At 38.9% G+C, this 18,012-nt stretch overlaps 1 protein-coding gene across 5 annotated transcripts in view; it reads right to left on the bottom strand.

The window, feature by feature from the left end:
• The window catches only part of SMS (spermine synthase), a 39,524-nt gene that overhangs the window by 5,459 nt on the left and 16,053 nt on the right, over nucleotides 1–18,012 (bottom strand). For 4 of the 5 annotated variants that reach the window (XM_035116151.3, XM_035116152.3, XM_088668705.1 and 1 more), the window contains 8 exons: nucleotides 17,362–17,482; nucleotides 12,613–12,700; nucleotides 11,690–11,754; nucleotides 8,244–8,419; nucleotides 6,279–6,433; nucleotides 5,735–5,824; nucleotides 4,420–4,534; nucleotides 3,555–3,634 (listed from right to left, as the gene is read on the bottom strand). In XM_035116151.3, the coding sequence (XP_034972042.2) occupies nucleotides 3,555–3,634; nucleotides 4,420–4,534; nucleotides 5,735–5,824; nucleotides 6,279–6,433; nucleotides 8,244–8,419; nucleotides 11,690–11,754; nucleotides 12,613–12,700; nucleotides 17,362–17,482 (890 nt within the window). Of the gene's footprint in view, nucleotides 1–3,554; nucleotides 3,635–4,419; nucleotides 4,535–5,734; nucleotides 5,825–6,278; nucleotides 6,434–8,243; nucleotides 8,420–11,689; nucleotides 11,755–12,612; nucleotides 12,701–14,918; nucleotides 15,052–17,361; nucleotides 17,483–18,012 lie in introns of those variants that run through there. The other variant, XM_088668708.1, reaches the window with a different exon arrangement.

The following is an 18,012-nucleotide window of genomic DNA, read 5'->3' as shown; positions in this document are numbered from 1 at the left end:
ACATAAACATTCTGAAGTGACTGCATTACTAAACTAATGAATACATTAATAATGGATAATAACCGTTACCTGTAAATGAGTTTAAAGTACAGCATTGAAGAGATGAGTGAGAAAGATATGACAAGTTTTATACCTGAATAGTGACTGTGGCATTAAATATATCAGGTGTGGGGAACCTACAGCTGTTCAGATATTGTTGGGCTGCAACTCCCATCATCACCAGCTGGCAGGACCAATGTCAGGAGTGATGGGGAGCTGTGGTCCAGCACTGTATGAAGGAATGCAGATTCCCCACTCCTGGAATATATAGAAGAGGCTTAAGAAAGGGCAATACACAAATGCAGGACAAAATGTTATATGAATTCTGAATGGAAGATCATTAATCATAAACAGAACAAAATGAATTTAAATTATAGGTGGAAAATGAATGGCGGGGAGCAGAAGGTAAACAAGGGGAAATACATTCTTGTTTCTATGCTTATTATATTAGAGCAACACGTTATTATCATTATTGTCTCATTTTTTTATATTAGAACATCAAATAAATAGCAGAAGGAAATTAAGTATTTCGGAAATAAATTGAGTTATTAAGTGAACCACAAGCATCGTAAAATGGTAAGAGAGAGGTTAATATAAAGGTAAGGAAGTTAAGTATATAAAAGTTAAGTATATAAAACTTGTTTAGTAATCTATTATTATCCGCAGTCCTGCAGTGGTTATTTTGTTCCGCTGCCTTTTACAAAGCATGTAATTTTGTCAGCATTAAATTGAATGGGATGGCATATAAACAACCTGCGTGTGTAATTTGGAAATCACAAGTAGAAAACAGCACTAGGTAATTTATGGGACATCCTGCCAGTATAGAGGTAGCTTAATGGCAGGACCCAATCTCTATAATGAGAGTAATCTGCAGTCTAGTTTTGTCATCCTTAGTATCCCAGGTTTCATCAACCATCAAATGGCAAGCAATCACAGGAGACAACGTGGCAAACAAATTGTGGAAAGGTAGAAGGAAAATACTTCCGAAATACTTAATTAAATCCAATAGTTTCTCCAGTACTATAAAACCAAGACAAATTCACAACCATACTTCAAAACATACAAAACTTAAAATAGTAAAACAGATTAAAACTACCTCAACTTTCTGGGCATCTAGAAATGTTTTTTTCTCTTCTAGGCATCTAGAATGTTTTTAGCAGATGCCAAAAGGGCACCTGCTGGATCTCACAATAGGCAGGGAGTTCCAAAGTGCAGGTGCTGCCACGCTAAACAACTGAGTTCTTACCAATGTGGAATGGGTACTATGTGGCACCTGGAGTAGTGCCACTACTGTGACAATATCTGCATCAGAAGCAGGCGAATATTTCACTTCACAGTACCACACTTCACCTTAAAAAAAAAAAGACCTATGCAAATTCACACACCAGGATGGTTTGTTCATAATAAATCAAATATGCCAAACATAGGCCAATGTTGGATTTATATGCCCACCAACATTTTTTTATTGTACTGGAATTACATAGTGGGCCACAAGTGCCTCTTGCCCCTAGGGTCTGCTGTACCACACAGTGGAACCCTCTTTGAGGGTTCTGCCGTATTTTTTCAGGCCATAACACGCACCGGACCATAACACACACCTAGTTTTTAGAGCATGTAGTTGGCTCCACCTAAGGCTAGGAGGGAGACGATGCTTTCGGGCTGTCTGCTCCTCCCCCGCCCCCTTTGCCGACATCAACGGCAAAGGGGGAGGAGCCGTTTTTTAAATATTTTTATTAAACACGCAGCGACTTTTTCCCTTCCGCTTTAGGAGGGAAAATGTGCGTGTTATGGAGCGAAAAATACGGTAAGAGCTGTAGAAAGGGGACTTGAGGAATGAAGGTCTTTCCTTTTCAATCCTAAGTAACCGCACACCCTTTAAAAAGCTTAAAAACATCACTGAAAAGGTTATATTAGGATCTGGAAAGTACTCCAGGAAATACATTTCTGAAAAATGACTTCTACTACACTCAATTTTCCATCCATATTTCCCCATAAACTATGGAGAGGGAGCATAATCACCCCACTCTATGCCCGGAACCCAAATGACTTATAGGGTATTAGTACATAGAGCACACAAATTGCTGACATTCTCTGCTAGGTGAGCAGAGAAATTATTCCTCAGGCGTCAAAGATCAATTGCCTCAAACTGTTGGAGAAGGAAAATATCTGTCATTTATTTCTACTCCTGCATTTCAAGCTGTGATTCCTAGTTAAATCCCAGTCTTATTATCAACTTATCAAGTACAAAGGATCGGGTGACCCCCCATCTTCAAGAGGAACTTGGAAACTTTGCCAATACTGCTAAACTTTGAGAACTATACAGATAATGTTTAAAACCCTTAACAAGTTAAATAAAACTAAAACAAATGCTTGTGTTATATACCTATATCAAGCATATATTCTAAGTCCATGCATTTTTTAAAAGGGTGAATTCTCATTCTGTGAGCAAAACTATAACGACTGTCAAATGTGTGTACGCAGCAGCCTGTGTTTAAGATGTGTCTTTTTCAAGTGTGTTCATATATTCCTCGCCCATAACATTATTTGGATTTTATTACAGGAGCCAACGTTTTTAGTTGCCAAGCTCCATCTAGTGGCCAAAGAGTATACTGCAGATGACTACACCGCACAAGATATTCCCTGCCAGCATACAGCAACACTCTAATGGCCATTCCTTAGTTGCATTCGTTTTTTAGGAGCAGCAAAAGGTATTTGGCGTTTTGGCAGTGTTCTACTGCTATGGAACTAATGCTTCCTGATCCATAAAAGGATTGGGACCCCTTGCTTCTAACAGTTATTTAAAACAGAGAACTTCTCATACCACAGAGAAACAGACTAGACTGCCTTCTTATATGCTGAAACATTTCCTCATTAGCTATTAAAACTTGAGGACTGAAAAATGTTAACTTAAAAATGAAGCATCTGTGGATAAGCTTGCCTAGCTACATATTTCGGAGTCACAAGGTGACCATGGCTGTTGTTGGAAATGTATTGTCTTTCTCTCCCTCTCACCCTTTTAAAAATGCAGCTAGGATTATCAAAGTGTAAGAACATTGAAGGCTGCATGCCAGCTCTAAAATACCCTCATCATTTCTGATAAGGTATAGTATACCTTATCTGTATAAAATAGTATTTGATTTAAACTTCCCTGAAACCAAGCAGAAAATCTGAGCCAGGCTGAAAAAAGTAAAACAAACTTCAAATTATGTTTAAGTCCTCGGATTTAACCAGATTTTGGAGCAGGCTTATCTGGTCCTAATGCTGGTATGCATAGAAAGCAATGAGCAAGCCTCAAATGTTTATTTGAACTTTCTCAGGTTCTGGAAGATCCCATATTCAAATAAACCCAGATTTTCTCTGATTCACTTCAGCCTCTAGCATGATTGTGTAGGATATGTATAAAAGCCTTGGACTGCTCCCGATCTCACCCTAGGGACAAAGTAGCATCTTAAACAGGCTTATTCTTTCAAACTTCGCTGTCATGCTTCATTGTGATTACTTTTCATCTGCCATACCTGTGTAAAATATTTTCCATCAGGTTTCAAGACTTTCATTGAAAGGTCCAGAATCATCCGCAGAAACTCCCACGTAGAATCTAAATTTGAAAAATACTAATTGTTTAATTAGCAATTCACAATGAAATATTCATAACTGTGGTGAGCTATAGCAAAAGGTATCATCCTTAACGTTAACAGAATCTTTTTGTTACAGGTAGGTAGCCGTGTTGGTCTGACGTAGTTGAAACAAAATAAAAAAATTCCTTCCAGCAGCACCTTAGAGACCAACTAAGTTTGTCATAGGTATGAGCTTTCGTGTGCATGCACACTTCTTCAGATACACTGAAGCAGAAGTCCCCAGACGCTTATATGGTGGGGGGAGGGGGGGAGGTATTACTCAGAAGGGTGGAAGGAGTGGCTGATTGACAGACTGATAGCTGTTGACGACCGTTAATGACTGCAAATGGTCTACAGGAAAAATGACTGCAAATGGTCTACAGGTCTACATACCTATGACAAATTTAGTTGGTCTCTAAGGTGTTGCTGGAAGGGATTTTTTTTGTTTTTTAGAATCTTTTTGTTCAGGGTTATAGGATGCCTTGTAAACAAGTAGCAATTACAGTGGAAAGGGCAATTACATCTGTGTGCAGAGGGACTGTAATAATGTCCAACTGTGCTCCATTTTCTACACACATGCCCGCACACCTGACATGCACATACCATCTTCTAAGCCATTCCTGGGTCAATCCATGCCTTCTTCCCCCCCAACCATCCCTTTATCTCTCCCAGATAGAAGTTATTCAACTGCAATCAAGGTTTTTAAATGAAAAAGAGTTTTCATTGTAAACAAGGTTCGCATTCAAAAGGTCATAGAGACATTAACCTTCTTCTGGAGATGTGGAGATTGGAACAGCTGTCAAATCGTTAATTACATAATCAAACATCCTTTCTTCTTTGGCATACCTCTTCAGAACTGGAATACAATCTTCTATAAGAACCTAAAAAAAACAATAGTAGAATTTGGGCAACTTTTCATATGTGGGGTTCCTCAGTTAGATCACTACCACCTTTTTAGCACTCCCAGATCACTCATCCATTGTTTCTGTCATTTTGAAGAAGTCAGTAACTAGTACAGATAGTTTTTGTTTTTAATGCCCTCAGCATGCGATCAAAATGTATAGCGAAGCCTGTCAGTGCCTGGTGGTTCACATATAACACATGTTTGCAAAAAAATAAAAATGCCCATAACCTCAACATCACAAGACACAGATGAACAGATTGCACAGATTGCGTTGGGCTCTATTTCGGTATGCTCTCATGTTAAGTGCACAATTATCTGACAGAGGAAGGATGATCTCAGCCTCATTGTGAATGTATATTCACCATCTACACAAGATTCTTTAACTCATTTTACTTTCACAACAGTGCCATTAGAAGCTATCTCATACTGTCAGACAGCTGTTTGATCTAGATCAGTAATGTCAACCATGGGAGGCAGTGGTTCTATAGGATTTCAGAGAAGCATTTCACAACTTCTACGTGGAGATCCCAGAAGGGAGAAACCGGGGACTACTGTGCTGTGGTCTACTCTCAGATTCGGCTGAGAGATGATGATGAGCCCTAAGTCTACCCAGAGAACCCATATTTGATTACTACTACCACCACCACCCCGAAAGAATGTGACAAAAGGCAAGGGGGGGATCATTAAGTGTGCCAGCATTCATTCCTTTCTGTACAAAACAAAGACATCACAAAATAAAGAAAACTGAAAATAAGGTAATAAGGATCAACATGCTGTTTCAGTTTTATGGTGCTAGAATATTTCCTTTTATAAATTGAATTTAAACCATTCATTTATTTTTTTCTATGACATTATTCTAATTAGGAAGTCTAGCATACCTCAGATGCCTAGTTCTTGAGTTTATAAATGTACTATATAGCCTGTTTATGCAGAATACATTATGACTCTATTTCACAGGCCTGCTATAGATGGAACGACAGATATTATAATTTCAGTGCATGCGGCTCTTCCTAAATATGTATACATTTTAGTGATTGAAAGCAAAAAGAAAATCAACTGTATATTGTATATTGTGTTTACACAATATACAGCATTACATCAGAAATTACTCCCAAACGTTTATTTTCATTGATGAAGATAACATCTTTCATTTTGCATGTTTAAAATAATTAGTTACCTGATAGCATTCTCCTTTCAGATTGTCCAAGACATCTCCACATGTTTTGCGCATATATTTTCGACACCCGTCAATCACCATTTGGTCAATGTATCTGATGCTAGTTAAGAATCCACCAACTCATTTTGTTGCAGTTATTAAAATAAGTTATTGAGTTTTGCTTCGGAATAGCAAGGTCTTCCATAATCAATAGACAATTGTTTCAGGCAACTCTTAAAGACATGTTATTGGCAACTGTTTTAAACATTCCTTTATAGGTAGCTAATTATCTAAATTTGCTGCATAATCATAAATGGCCAACATTTAAGTATATTAGTCAAACGATCTACTAAAGTCATGATGGCAACAAGATGCCTCTATCTGAATTAGGACAATCTGAACCAGACTCACGGTGCCTGACACACAATGCGAAACTTAAGGTGGTTCTGAGAGGCGCTTGAATTAATCATCTGATCTATTTTGATCTTTCAGAACAGAACGCACAGGGAGAAATCATGATAAAACATTTTCAAGATGAACCATCACCCCCTTATTAAAAGGATATCTCTACCATGGTGACCATCTTTGGTTTCAATTTGACTATTTCATACAGTATTCCCCCATCACCACCTCCAAGAATGAGCACTTCTTTGTCGGTGTAGTCTTGCTTCCCACTGCCCATTATAGCTTGTGTATATGCCAGGTCACTCTCTGCCAGATCTTGAAAAGCGCAGGGATTAAGAGATAGATGTGTGCATGTTATAACAAAATTCTTTTGTTTGTGCTAAATAAGAACATAAAGTTAGACCCTCTTGCATTTACATTTCAGAAATCCACCATGACTTTATTATTTTAAAGTAAATCAATCAGACTAATTAAAGGGAGGGGACTAGAAATGTTATTACAGATTTAGAAAAATTAAACCTGCTATTTTACATTTCGATCTAAAGTACAAGATGAATGTCAAATATCTATTAATGGCTGTGTCACTGTTATTACCTGATGTATATGAACATAATCTGTTTATATACATCACTGGTGGGAAAACTGTGGGGTACATGCAACCCACACACAGCCCTCCCCCCATGGGCCTTCCTTGTGTGTGGCCTTCTCCTAACCCCCTGTAACTCATTCCCCCCTCAGTCCATCAAACAGCTGATTGGTGGGTTCAGAAGAGCCTGATCTCTTCCTGCTGGGGTGAAGAGGGGTCTGTTCTTCTTTAGCTCAGCAACGAAAGGACATGGAAAGCAAGGCTCACGGTAGTTTCAAAAGATGTGTGTCTGTGTGTTCGAGCCCCACATTGGGCAAAAGATTCTTGCATTGCAGGTGGTTGGACTGGATGACCCTCGTGCTCCCCTTCCAATTCTACAATTCTTCATTAATTGACTAAATCAGGAAGACAGACTCCTGTCTCTCCAAACTTGAATACTGGGACACCCATTGCAAGACCGTTTGTGTGTCTGCAATCAAGAAGTACCTGATTCAATGGACCACATTCTCTTAGATTGCCCTTTACACAGCAGACCTCGCCAACTGATGCTGAGCAAAATGTTGGACCTCCGGCCCACAACTTTGAGAAGAAGACAAATAAGGTTTCTCCTGACAGATCAGGACAAAGATATTGCTGCTTTAGTAGCTTCCTTTTGAGCCACAATTTTACCCAAAAGGGTTCCCAACGAACTATCCTTTCGGGAAACAGACAGGGTGTAGCAGAATATCCAAATGCACACAACTATAGTGTGACCTTATAACCCTTCATAGCTTCAACCATATCTTTTTAATTATTCCAGTTCTTGAAACGTTTTATACTGTGATGCCAATAAAGGTATTTGATTGATTGATTAATTGACTGATTGATTGATACTGCGACACTACTGTTTGGCATAATCCCCCTATTTTCCTACCACAAATTGCATTAGAAATTCTGAAAGGGAAACAAAGCAGTATGAAATTCTTTCGAACCCACAAACATAAATGGTTAATACTAATTCAATTCAAATACTTGGAAACAGTGAAATCGGATAATTCATGGCTTCGCTTGCGATTAGGTTTGTCACTGGAGTTGATCAATGACACACCTAGAAACAGCAGCAGACTGCAAGGAAGCATGCAGTACCAGCCATTGTGTGATCATGTTATGCTCCAAAATTTCAACATTCCCGGGAGAAGAGTCCATACCATAGTATGATTCACTCAATTAACATAATCTTTTAATATAGATAGTGTAATTAGTTCTGATAACAAGGGGAGCCTAAATACAATAATCAACTGAATCTTATCTGCTATTTCCCCCCAATGGGTTGAATGATACAATGCTAGCAGGAAGGGAAGAAACTTCGTCAGCACTGTATAAAATTTTCACCCGGATTTATTTCATGTTTCCCCAAAAGATTCCTTTTTACAATCACTGATAGGGTAATATAACAGCAAACCACAAAACATGGGTTGACTTTGGATTGACAGGTCACAAGTTGTGCAGCTCAAGTCTATAGCAGTTGGCTGTGTATTATATAAAAACAGCAATACTCACTAACGTCCCCACTGAGGATAAGAATATTTCCAAACTGTTTCGAGTGTAAGATTTTAATATTCTGGTAAGCTGACTCTTCATCATAAACAACTTCATCAATGTCATATTCCACCAGTCGTCCATCTGCTGTGGGCCAATATTTATCAATAGCATCTCCTCTCACAATGGCTGGCAATCTGAGAACGAAAACACAAAAGAAGAGAAAGTTCACAATTTCAGGTTTGTGCAAGTTAGCAAAAGCTATTATTATAGTCAAGACATTTCTAAAACGTTACCTTCCTAGAGGTACTTGAACACTGTAACCTAGTGTTCCAAACAAAGAATTTCCATTGTAAACTTTTTAATGTTAGTACTTTTGAGACAATTGCCATTCCTTGATTTGCAGCCCAATAAAATGTATTCCATTACTAGAATGGAACAAGAGATAAGCAGCACACAAAAGGTTTTTGGAAAGGTGGTTATTTTTAGCATTCACTGGTACAACAACATTCCAAGCAGACTCTCATGTTGACGTTATCTATGCGCATTTTAAAAATGTCCATTGTGATACCACTACAGCAACAACTAAATTCCTAGGCTAGAATGTTTACATGGAAGCTGCTGTTATATAACTTGGACATAGCTGTCAAACAGGTTGCCAAAGGATGGTGGATAACTGTGCTAGCTATTAATGCTTTTATATACTTTGTTAAATTAACTTTCTAAGCATGTTAAAAGTTGTTTTGTTTGTGAACCACCCTTGGTATTTCTTCTTGAAATGCAAGAGGGTATACAAATTAGTTTAACCGATTAATCCATTTAACTATGCCTTCACAACAGCAGAAAAAATAAGGACAGAAAAATCTGTCATGCCTTTCAGTAACACCCAAGCCATGCCGTTTAATGAAACAATTTAAGAGACACTAGAGGGCAGTAGCAGATAGTATGCAAACTTCAGGAGACCAAAGGTTTTTTAAAGTATGAAAACCAATTTGCTTTATAGACTCTTAAAACCAGATAAATATTTTAATATAGAGAGAGCAAACCCACCAAAATATCTCAAACTTTATTCTTAATCCCCCCTGTCCACTCCTATGGAACACATTATGTATTCATTTACTGGTGCAGATATTTTACCCAAATGGCCATTGTCTGGTCAACTGGGATGCAAGAGATCACATGTAGTGTGTAAAGCTTGTTCCAATGGTATACTGCCACTGCCCACAGAGTAGGAATATGTTCCCGAGCACAATTCAAAGTGTTGGTGCTGACCTTTAAAGCCCTAAACAGCCTCGGTCCAGTATACCTGAAGGAGCGTCTCCACCCCCATCATTCTGCCCGGACACTGAGGTCCAGCACCGAGGGCCTTCTGGCGGTTCCCTCACTGTGAGAAGCAAAGCTACTAGGAACCAGGCAGAGGGCCTTCTCTGTAGTGGCAACCACCCTGTGGAACGCCCTGCCATCAGATGTCAAAGAGATAAACAACTACCAGACTTTTAGAAGACATCTGAAGGCAGCCCTGTCTAGGGAAGCTTTTAATGTTTGATGGATTGCTGTATTTTAATATTTTGTTGGAAGCCGCCCAGAGTGGCTGGGGAAACCCAGCCAGATGGGCGTGGTATAAATTATTTTCCATTATATTATTATTATTATTATTATTAATTATTATACTCTTGCTTTCCCCAGCATTACCCTGCTCTCCCCGCAGCCAACTAAGCGGTCTTCACTTACATGGTACCCAGGCAAGGAACATCAACAGCACCTGGCTCAATGACAGCTTGGAATACTCTTACCTCAGTCTGGAGAGGAAGCAAAACAGTTGCCACCTCATCGAGAGGACACAAGGCTATGCTGATGCTTCCTACTTTTTCACTTACCGGTAGAAGTATGAGCAAGGAAAAGCTACAAAATGGTGGCATCCCACAAAAGCCAGAGAAGCAGGAGACTAAAATCACTGGTGTTCCAAGTAATAGTTTCGCTGTGCTCTGGTACAAACGCGAACTGTACTGAATGTGAAAGTGCTGGGGGCCTTGACAACCAGGTGTTCAGATTACTATCAGAGGCAAAAGGCTGCCTCTCTCACCCATGTAACCTACTACACTGTATTAGTTCTGTTTTTCTAACGTAGTCAGCCTCCATGCCTTATCAATGCTTATCACTCTGTTCCTGTATATAACAAAATTATTTCCTTGTCTAATCCAGCATTAGGTAACTTGTGCCTTCCACATGTCATTGGATTTTATTAGGCCCAGACAGAATGGCAAAAGGTCAGTAATAAAGGAAGTAGTTGCTGATCTCCTCAGAACTTCAGGAAACCAGATGATCCCATTTACTCCAGTTCCGATCAGCTTGTTCTGCAAACAGCCAGATATCATGAATACCAGTTTTTAGTCTAGCTACAGATTCTCTCCAGTTGCTGGGAAATAATGAAGGAATGCATATGGAATACCCAGGTGGGTTGTTTCTATATCCCCCCACTAATCCGTAGGTATGGAAAAGAATGTCAAATAAGGTACCTTAGGACCCTTCAAGTTCAGCTCTCCACTTTAGTATTTTCCCAACCCCATATTTCTGTATGGAATGAAAACCACAATAACGTGGCAGGCCCCCAAAGACTGCAACTTAACACCATCCAATTATGCCCCCCGATTTCAGTTGACAGTGGTGCCTCGACTTACGAATTTAATCCGTTCCGAAGGCACCTTCATAAGCCGAAAAATTCGTAAGTCGAAAAACGCCATTGGAAACGCGATTTCCCATAGGAATGCATTGAAAACGGAAAAATTCGTAAGTTGAAAAATCCCTATCTAAAACCGCCAGTTTTTTTCCAGATGTTGAGACATTCGTAAGCGCGCGGCCATTACCCCCATTCGTAAGTTGAAAAATTCGGTTGTCGAGTCGTTCGTAAGTCGAGGTACCACTGTATTTCATTTCTATCCCACCTTTCTAGTGCCTATGCACTACTCAGGGCATCTAACTATACAAATAATAAATTATTATTATTATTATTGACAATCATAGCGTTATATAAAACAACTTATTCAGTAGGAACGTAGGAAGTTGCATTACAGGCAGATCATTGATTCATCTAGTTCAGTACTGTCTACTCTGACTGGCCGTGCCTCTCCATGGTTTCAGGGTTTCAAGTACTTAGCAATGCAAGAAGATGCCAAAATAAAATAAAATGTCTCTACCAACTAGCAAAAGGCAGCAAGAGATGAATCACCCATTTTTCAAAGGTTTTCTTTGGTGCAGCCACACTATGTCATCATGGTACTCCACTGAGCAAATGAAAACTTTACTTACTACATTAAGAAAATGTAAGGGTAAAATGAATGAACTTGAGTAAAATGTTTTGTAAGTCTCAATACTATGTGTTAAAATTCCATATTCATTTACCAGACATGTCAGTACATCAACAAAGACTTCGCTGGGCAATCTGACCAAACAATCTCAAAATTCCTCACCGTTTTACTCTTTCAATGTTTCTATGACACAGTTCTTTCATTCTTTCTTCTATCTTGTTTAGAAGCTGTGATAAAAAAAAAAGTCTGGTTAAAAAACAATAGGATCCAACTGAAAGAACAAGATTACTAAAATTATGATACACAGCCAACTTTTTTCTCACACCTCCAAAGCTCATGGCAGCTAAGAGGATAAAACTACTAATAAACTGTTGATGTGTGTTAATTTAAACTTTTGACATTTTATGCAGCCTTGAAGAAAGTACTTACATAAATATTTGGCCTTCTTGGGTGCAACAGTTGCATTTGCATGTAATAGCAAATAATGGTGTAGCACTACATGGACAAGTGTCAATAAAGATGAGCAAAGCCTTAGGATTTGTCTATTTTCCATTCTTATTGTTGTTAAAATTAATTTTGCTTTCACTGCATACAAGCCAGTGAGCTTAGTTTCTAAACAAACCAAATCCAAAACATGAGTTATATATAACCTCCTTTTTTATCATTTCCTTTAGGAAGTTTGCTGTTACGTAGTATTCAGGATTTAGAGGTAAAAACAGAAAGATCTGCAATGCCTTATATACAAAGAGAAACAGAGAGAGTGAGAATTAAAACCATTGTGGAAATAAAAAAGGTTTTGTCTTCCACTGAAATGTCATCAAGGTCAGTGCCAGGCGATCTGTTAAGAAATGAATGAGTTAATTCTCCAAGATTCAGCGGAGCTGACTCACTCCCCACGATGCACCTACAGGCATTTCTGCTTTACTGTTATGTTTGAAGCAAGCTAGAGGTTTGCCCCATACTTATCCACTGAGTTTAATGGCTGCAAGAATTAAAACCTGGCATTTATGAAATTAAAAATAAGCTCTGTAAAAAAATATGACTACAATTCAAGCACTACTGTATGTATATGGTACTATACCTACCAGCTCTACTTCTCCTCCATTCAAATCGTTGCAACTCTGTACATCGACCAACACCAAGCCATGAGGATAAATTCTCAGATTGGCAAAACTAGACAGTAAAAACAAGAAAAGTGTCAGATGAAAGCAGTTCCCATGTCCCTACTATCTAAGCACCAACTTCTCCAGCAAGAACTGCAGGAAGAGAACCTCCACCACCTCAGCTGCCTACCTGCTGCCAACTAATCAACTGTCCTGTGAGCATCTGTTGAAAGAAGACCATCTGAATATTTACATTGCTTCCTTCCAACTGTGAATACTTGATAAGTCTTTGTGGTTAAGAGAAATTCTCCACTATAAACAAGTTTGATTTTTAAAACTGATCTAAGATGACTAGAAATTTAGTTATGTTTTGTTTTCATACAACAAGAAGGATTTCTAAAATATAATCAAACGCTGTTCCATGCAAGTTTGAAGTGCTTTAATGCATTCTTCATTAAAGGGGCAATTGCGCATGTGGCAATGCAATCTTTAGGAGGTAAAACACTTAGCTCCATGAATAAGAATATCTCATGCCACAAAGCATCTGCTGAGAAGCTAAGCATGCTGCCCAATATCCATGGAAAATTAAGAGCCAGTTGGAAAAGTTGTCTAATTCTTTGTATTTTCAAGCAACTCTAGGAACCTGTTTCAGGGAAAAAATGCTTAAAACACATAAATGATGGAATGGGGGTGATTGAATCAGCTGGCTGGATGTGATCAGTGGAAAGATGTGGTCAAGGCAGCCTGGGAAGATTTTTTTTAAAAAAAAACAACCTGCTAAATAGCTGGCAGATGGGCAAAAGATGCTAGCTGAAGGAGAAGGCAATGAGCACAAAGGAAGTAAAGAGGAGACTGGAAAGGAGACAGTTTTATCTCTTGTCTCTCTTCCTATCTTGTCTTTTTCTCCATCCCTCCCCTTCTCTTTCCACCAGAAACAAGGCAAAGAAGGCCAAGGGAGAGGCGCAGAGATATAAAATGGACCAAGGAAATTACCTCATTTTTTGGACTGGTCATTTTCTGATTCACACAGAAAGTATTTTTAAATGCCCCCAAGGGCAGAAGGAAGACCTGCACATAGAAATCAATGAAGAAACCCAAGACTTTAATGCAGCTGCAACTTGAGCTCCTGGAAAAGGCTACAGGTGAAATAAAAATGTAAGTGGGAGAAGGAAGTTACAAGGTGAAAGGGAGGGAGAAAAGGGGGGGCAACAGGAAAAAAGGAACTTCATAGGCTGGGCAAGAGTGCTGAAGAGGAGCTGGGAAGAGTGGTGGAGAAGGGGACAATGAAAGAAGTTTCTAACTTCCCTGAGGAAATCAGAACTGGAGCTCACCAAGATGCATTTTCACTTTTGTGAGGGCCCCTGGGTGCCAGCCCGCAAGTACAGAGGCAGAGCTAACACCTTCAAACAGAGCCCACTCAGCCAGAAGTTTTGGTAACACATTGCCAGTGTGTATGTGTGTTAAGCTGTATTTTAAGATGTATTTTAAGCCGTATTTTAATGAACTGTTTTGTTTGTTTGTTGTTGTTGTTGTTTTTCTATTACGTTTTATTGCAATTCATATTTGGTGTTAGCCGCCCTGAGCCCGGGAGGGCGGGGTATAAATATTATTCTTATTAATAATAATAATAAGTTTTTAATTCTGGATTTTAAGTTGTTGTAATATGCCCTGGGAACTGCTGGTGTAGGATAATAAATTTAAGCATCATGCTTGTTTCTAGTATTTCTAGTATTCATTGTTTTACTTGTCAAACTTAAGTTTAATCACACTGCTTAGGAGCGCATCTGATCCTAGCCTTGGTTCTTGAGCCCAAGGTATCGGCTGTGGCTAGCAGTGCCTTTACCCAGCTGAAGCTAGTACATCATCTACCCATTTTTGCCTTAGTTTCACCATGCTGTAATGGACAGTATGGAAGCCTCATATGAAGAGTGTCCAAAACAATTGCTTTAGAATGCAAAGGCATGTGACTCCTTTACTGAAACAACTGCACTGGCTTCCATTTTGTTTCCACGCCCAATTTAAAGGGCCAGTGGTTTGAAGGGCCACCAACTCCAGTATTAGCCCACCTGCCTCCTAATACCTTCATCATCAGACGCGCTCCTGTATATCTGATGTCTCCATGAGTCTGCTTAGCTCTGGGACCAGGGAGAGAGCCTTTTCAGTAGCTGTGGAACTGCCTTGTGGTGGAAGCTCATCTTGCATTAATTGCCTTCTGTCAAATGTCTAAAGCCTTGCAGTTTAAGAAGGATACAAAAGCTTTTAAAGGCCTTTACCAATTTGTATTTTACCTTGCCACAGTTAACGGTTTCATCATTGCTTGAGAATATCTACTTGTTTTAATGGCTGCCTTTTATCCTTTTGTGTTCTGCTGCTTTTAGCAATTTTCACTTAGTTTTTACCTTATTGCAGCTAGCTGTCCTGAGGTTCTTAAAGTAAAGGCGGAACATAAAAAAATTAAATAAACAATTTAAAATAACCTGTATTTGATTACACAAATTTGTGTTAACAGATTTCACCACTTACAAAAATGAAACAACCACTAGCATACACACTAGCCAGTTCAATAATATGGTTCCTTTACTGCACAAACTCAGAAAAGAGTTTCACTTGCCCAATTGTTTTAAAAATGTACTATAACTTTCCAACAATTACTAGAAGTCAAGCATTTCAAAGATTCATGTATTCCAGAAATATTTGTTCTTTTCCCCTTCACTGGCATTTTCAAATAAACTGGAATAAAAAAAAAGGTTTGGTTTTTTTTAATAAAAAAAATCATACCACTACCCGCAGCGTTCTGAATGGCAAATGTAATTAACATTCTGTTCGGTAAAGAAAGTGAATGGCTGTTTTGCCTATATTATGTTGACAACATGATTAATGAAAGCTTTACAATAGAGCCTTCTACAATTCTGCCTTTTGTTAGAGTGAACCATGAATTAAATGGACCTGGGAGAGATGACAAATATTACTTTTGCTGGCTTAACTTCATGCAATGTGGCTTTAATCTAGATATAGAGGAATTGTTTTAGCAAAGACAACAAGGAAGCATGACTTAATTCCCAAGCAACTTCAATTCATTTAGCAGCTGCAGCTTTCCCAATGGGGATTAATACATGGTCTTTGTTAAAGGAAAAAATTGTCAGCAGCAGCATTCACAGGAGTTTGAAATTGCAGAGAATGTATGCTCAAAACCTTTGTGGGTATACCATTATTCAGCAGCACTGCTCGACTCTACGGTGTACGTTAAAGTACATTAATGTGTGGTTTCCAATTCTGATTGACATCTACATTCTGCCTAGTCACAGTTCACAGTGTAATGTATTATTACTATTAGCAGTAATTTTCTCAATCCAATTTACCACTTCTGTACTTATTTCCACTCACAAAAACACTTTCTATTATCCCCCTTTCATGTGCACATTATCCACACTCCCCAAGAAGAGACAACCAGTTGACCTTGAACTCCACAGCAACTGCTACAATGGCAAGAGTCCCACTGATAAGTGTGACAGCATGAAAATTAGGAGAGACCTTGATCCAGCCATTCCTTGCCCTGAAATCATTCAGTGAAACAGTTTCATGAGCAGAGCAAGGAGTAGAGTGAAGCCTGGTTTTCTTTTTCTACAAACAAACCACAACTTTCCATGCCTACAAAAGATAGGAATCTCTCTCTTTACCCCTCGTAGACACCAAGCATCCATCTTTGGGGAGGGAATTTCATAACGTCAGTGTCACATTAGAAAAGGTATTTCCCCTACGCCGCCTCCCACTTTCTCTCTCATAGCTGGGTGTATTCAGAAAGGGGCTTCAGTAGAGATTTCTAAGATCCAGGCATGTTAAGCAGGTAGTCCTTAAGGTACCTGGGTTCTAAGCCATGTACAGCTATTAATCTACCTGCACTTGACATTCTTTCGAACTGCTAGGTTGGCAAGAGCTGGGACTGAACAACGGGAGCTCACCCCGTCGCAGGGATTCGAACCGCCAACCTTCTGATCAGCAAGCCCTAGGCTGTGGTTTAGACCACAGAGCCACCCGCGTCCCAAGGCATCAAATACGGAGTCTAAAACAAAACAAAACCAGCAGCAAAATAGAGAAGGTAACCTGCAGAGGATAACACAACCGAGAAGTCTCAGAAAGGTCTGTAAATATTATTGAATGCCTGACAATGAATTTTGACACGTGTGAGATTTCCATTTTGAATACTAAACAGTATACAACCACTCCAGTTTTAAATACAGGCCCTTCCACAGTAGCTGTTATGCAGGTCAGCTCTATTTTCTTAGAATTATGTTAAAATGGTACAAACCAACTCGCCATTCACAAAACACCACACTTCGGGGTAATGCTCATATTGTTGCCAGGTCAGATAACTGTAGCATTCGAGGGCAGAAAAATGCCCATTGTTTTCAGTCAGCCAGACATGTGCAATGTTGTCTAAGAATGTGATACTAGGCTTGTTTTGTAACATACAATAAAGCCTTGTGGTTTTGTCGGGTTATGTATTCATTTTGTCACTGGGAAACACATTTCCATTACATTTTAGTTACTGTGGGCATTTGAAATTAACTCGTTGAAACCCTTGCCAAAAAAAAAAAAGTCTTAAAAGCTCTTAATTAATTGCACTTTTTATTTCACTTCTTTGAAGTGACACATCTTGATAATACCATTTACCTGGTTGTTAAACAGTAATGCTAACACCCACCACAAATTATGGGTCTATATTGTACTCACCTGCCATTTTTACTGACGTAGGTTGCTAAGTACCCATGATCTTCCCAGTTATGAATAGTTTCTGTCATTCCCTGCTCTTGGAAGATGGGCTGTAGACCTTTAAAAACGGCACTACAATCAGCTAGACAATGAAAGAAAAAACACCATGGGTCAATAAAGAAAGACACTTTTTAACATGTATTCTTTTGATACTTGTATAACTCTCATCATGAACATAAAATTAGATTCCCAAGATGCTGGTACTGTATCTTCTGCCAGACATTTCCCCATCTGCATTAGCTTTTTTGTCAGCATCTTCTCTCAGAAGGATAAAAACAAAGCATAAAGTGAATGTCAAAAATTATATTTCTTACTTAAGAGTAGCAAACTATGTGGTACTCTAGCTGTAACTGAAATAAAAATTCATTCCAAAATTGTGCAAACTCTGATAAAGGAGCTTCCTGCTGGCTCCCGGTCTATATATAGCTACTAGATAGAAAACAAAAGGTCTTTCCTGTGTTTTTTATTCATAAATATAATTATAAAATGCTTCTAATATTGGGGTTGTGGGGAGAGACTTGCTGCCAAGACAATTGTTTTAGTACATACAGTTGCACAAATGTGAGCGACAGGCCAGTTCATTCGTTTTAAAGAGAGAGAAAAATGAATACA

Source organism: Zootoca vivipara, chromosome 4 (genome assembly GCF_965207765.1).
Source record: "Zootoca vivipara chromosome 4, rZooViv2.hap1.1, whole genome shotgun sequence".
Classification (NCBI taxonomy): domain Eukaryota; kingdom Metazoa; phylum Chordata; class Lepidosauria; order Squamata; family Lacertidae; genus Zootoca; species Zootoca vivipara.
This window is presented reverse-complemented; position numbering and strand designations above follow the sequence as displayed.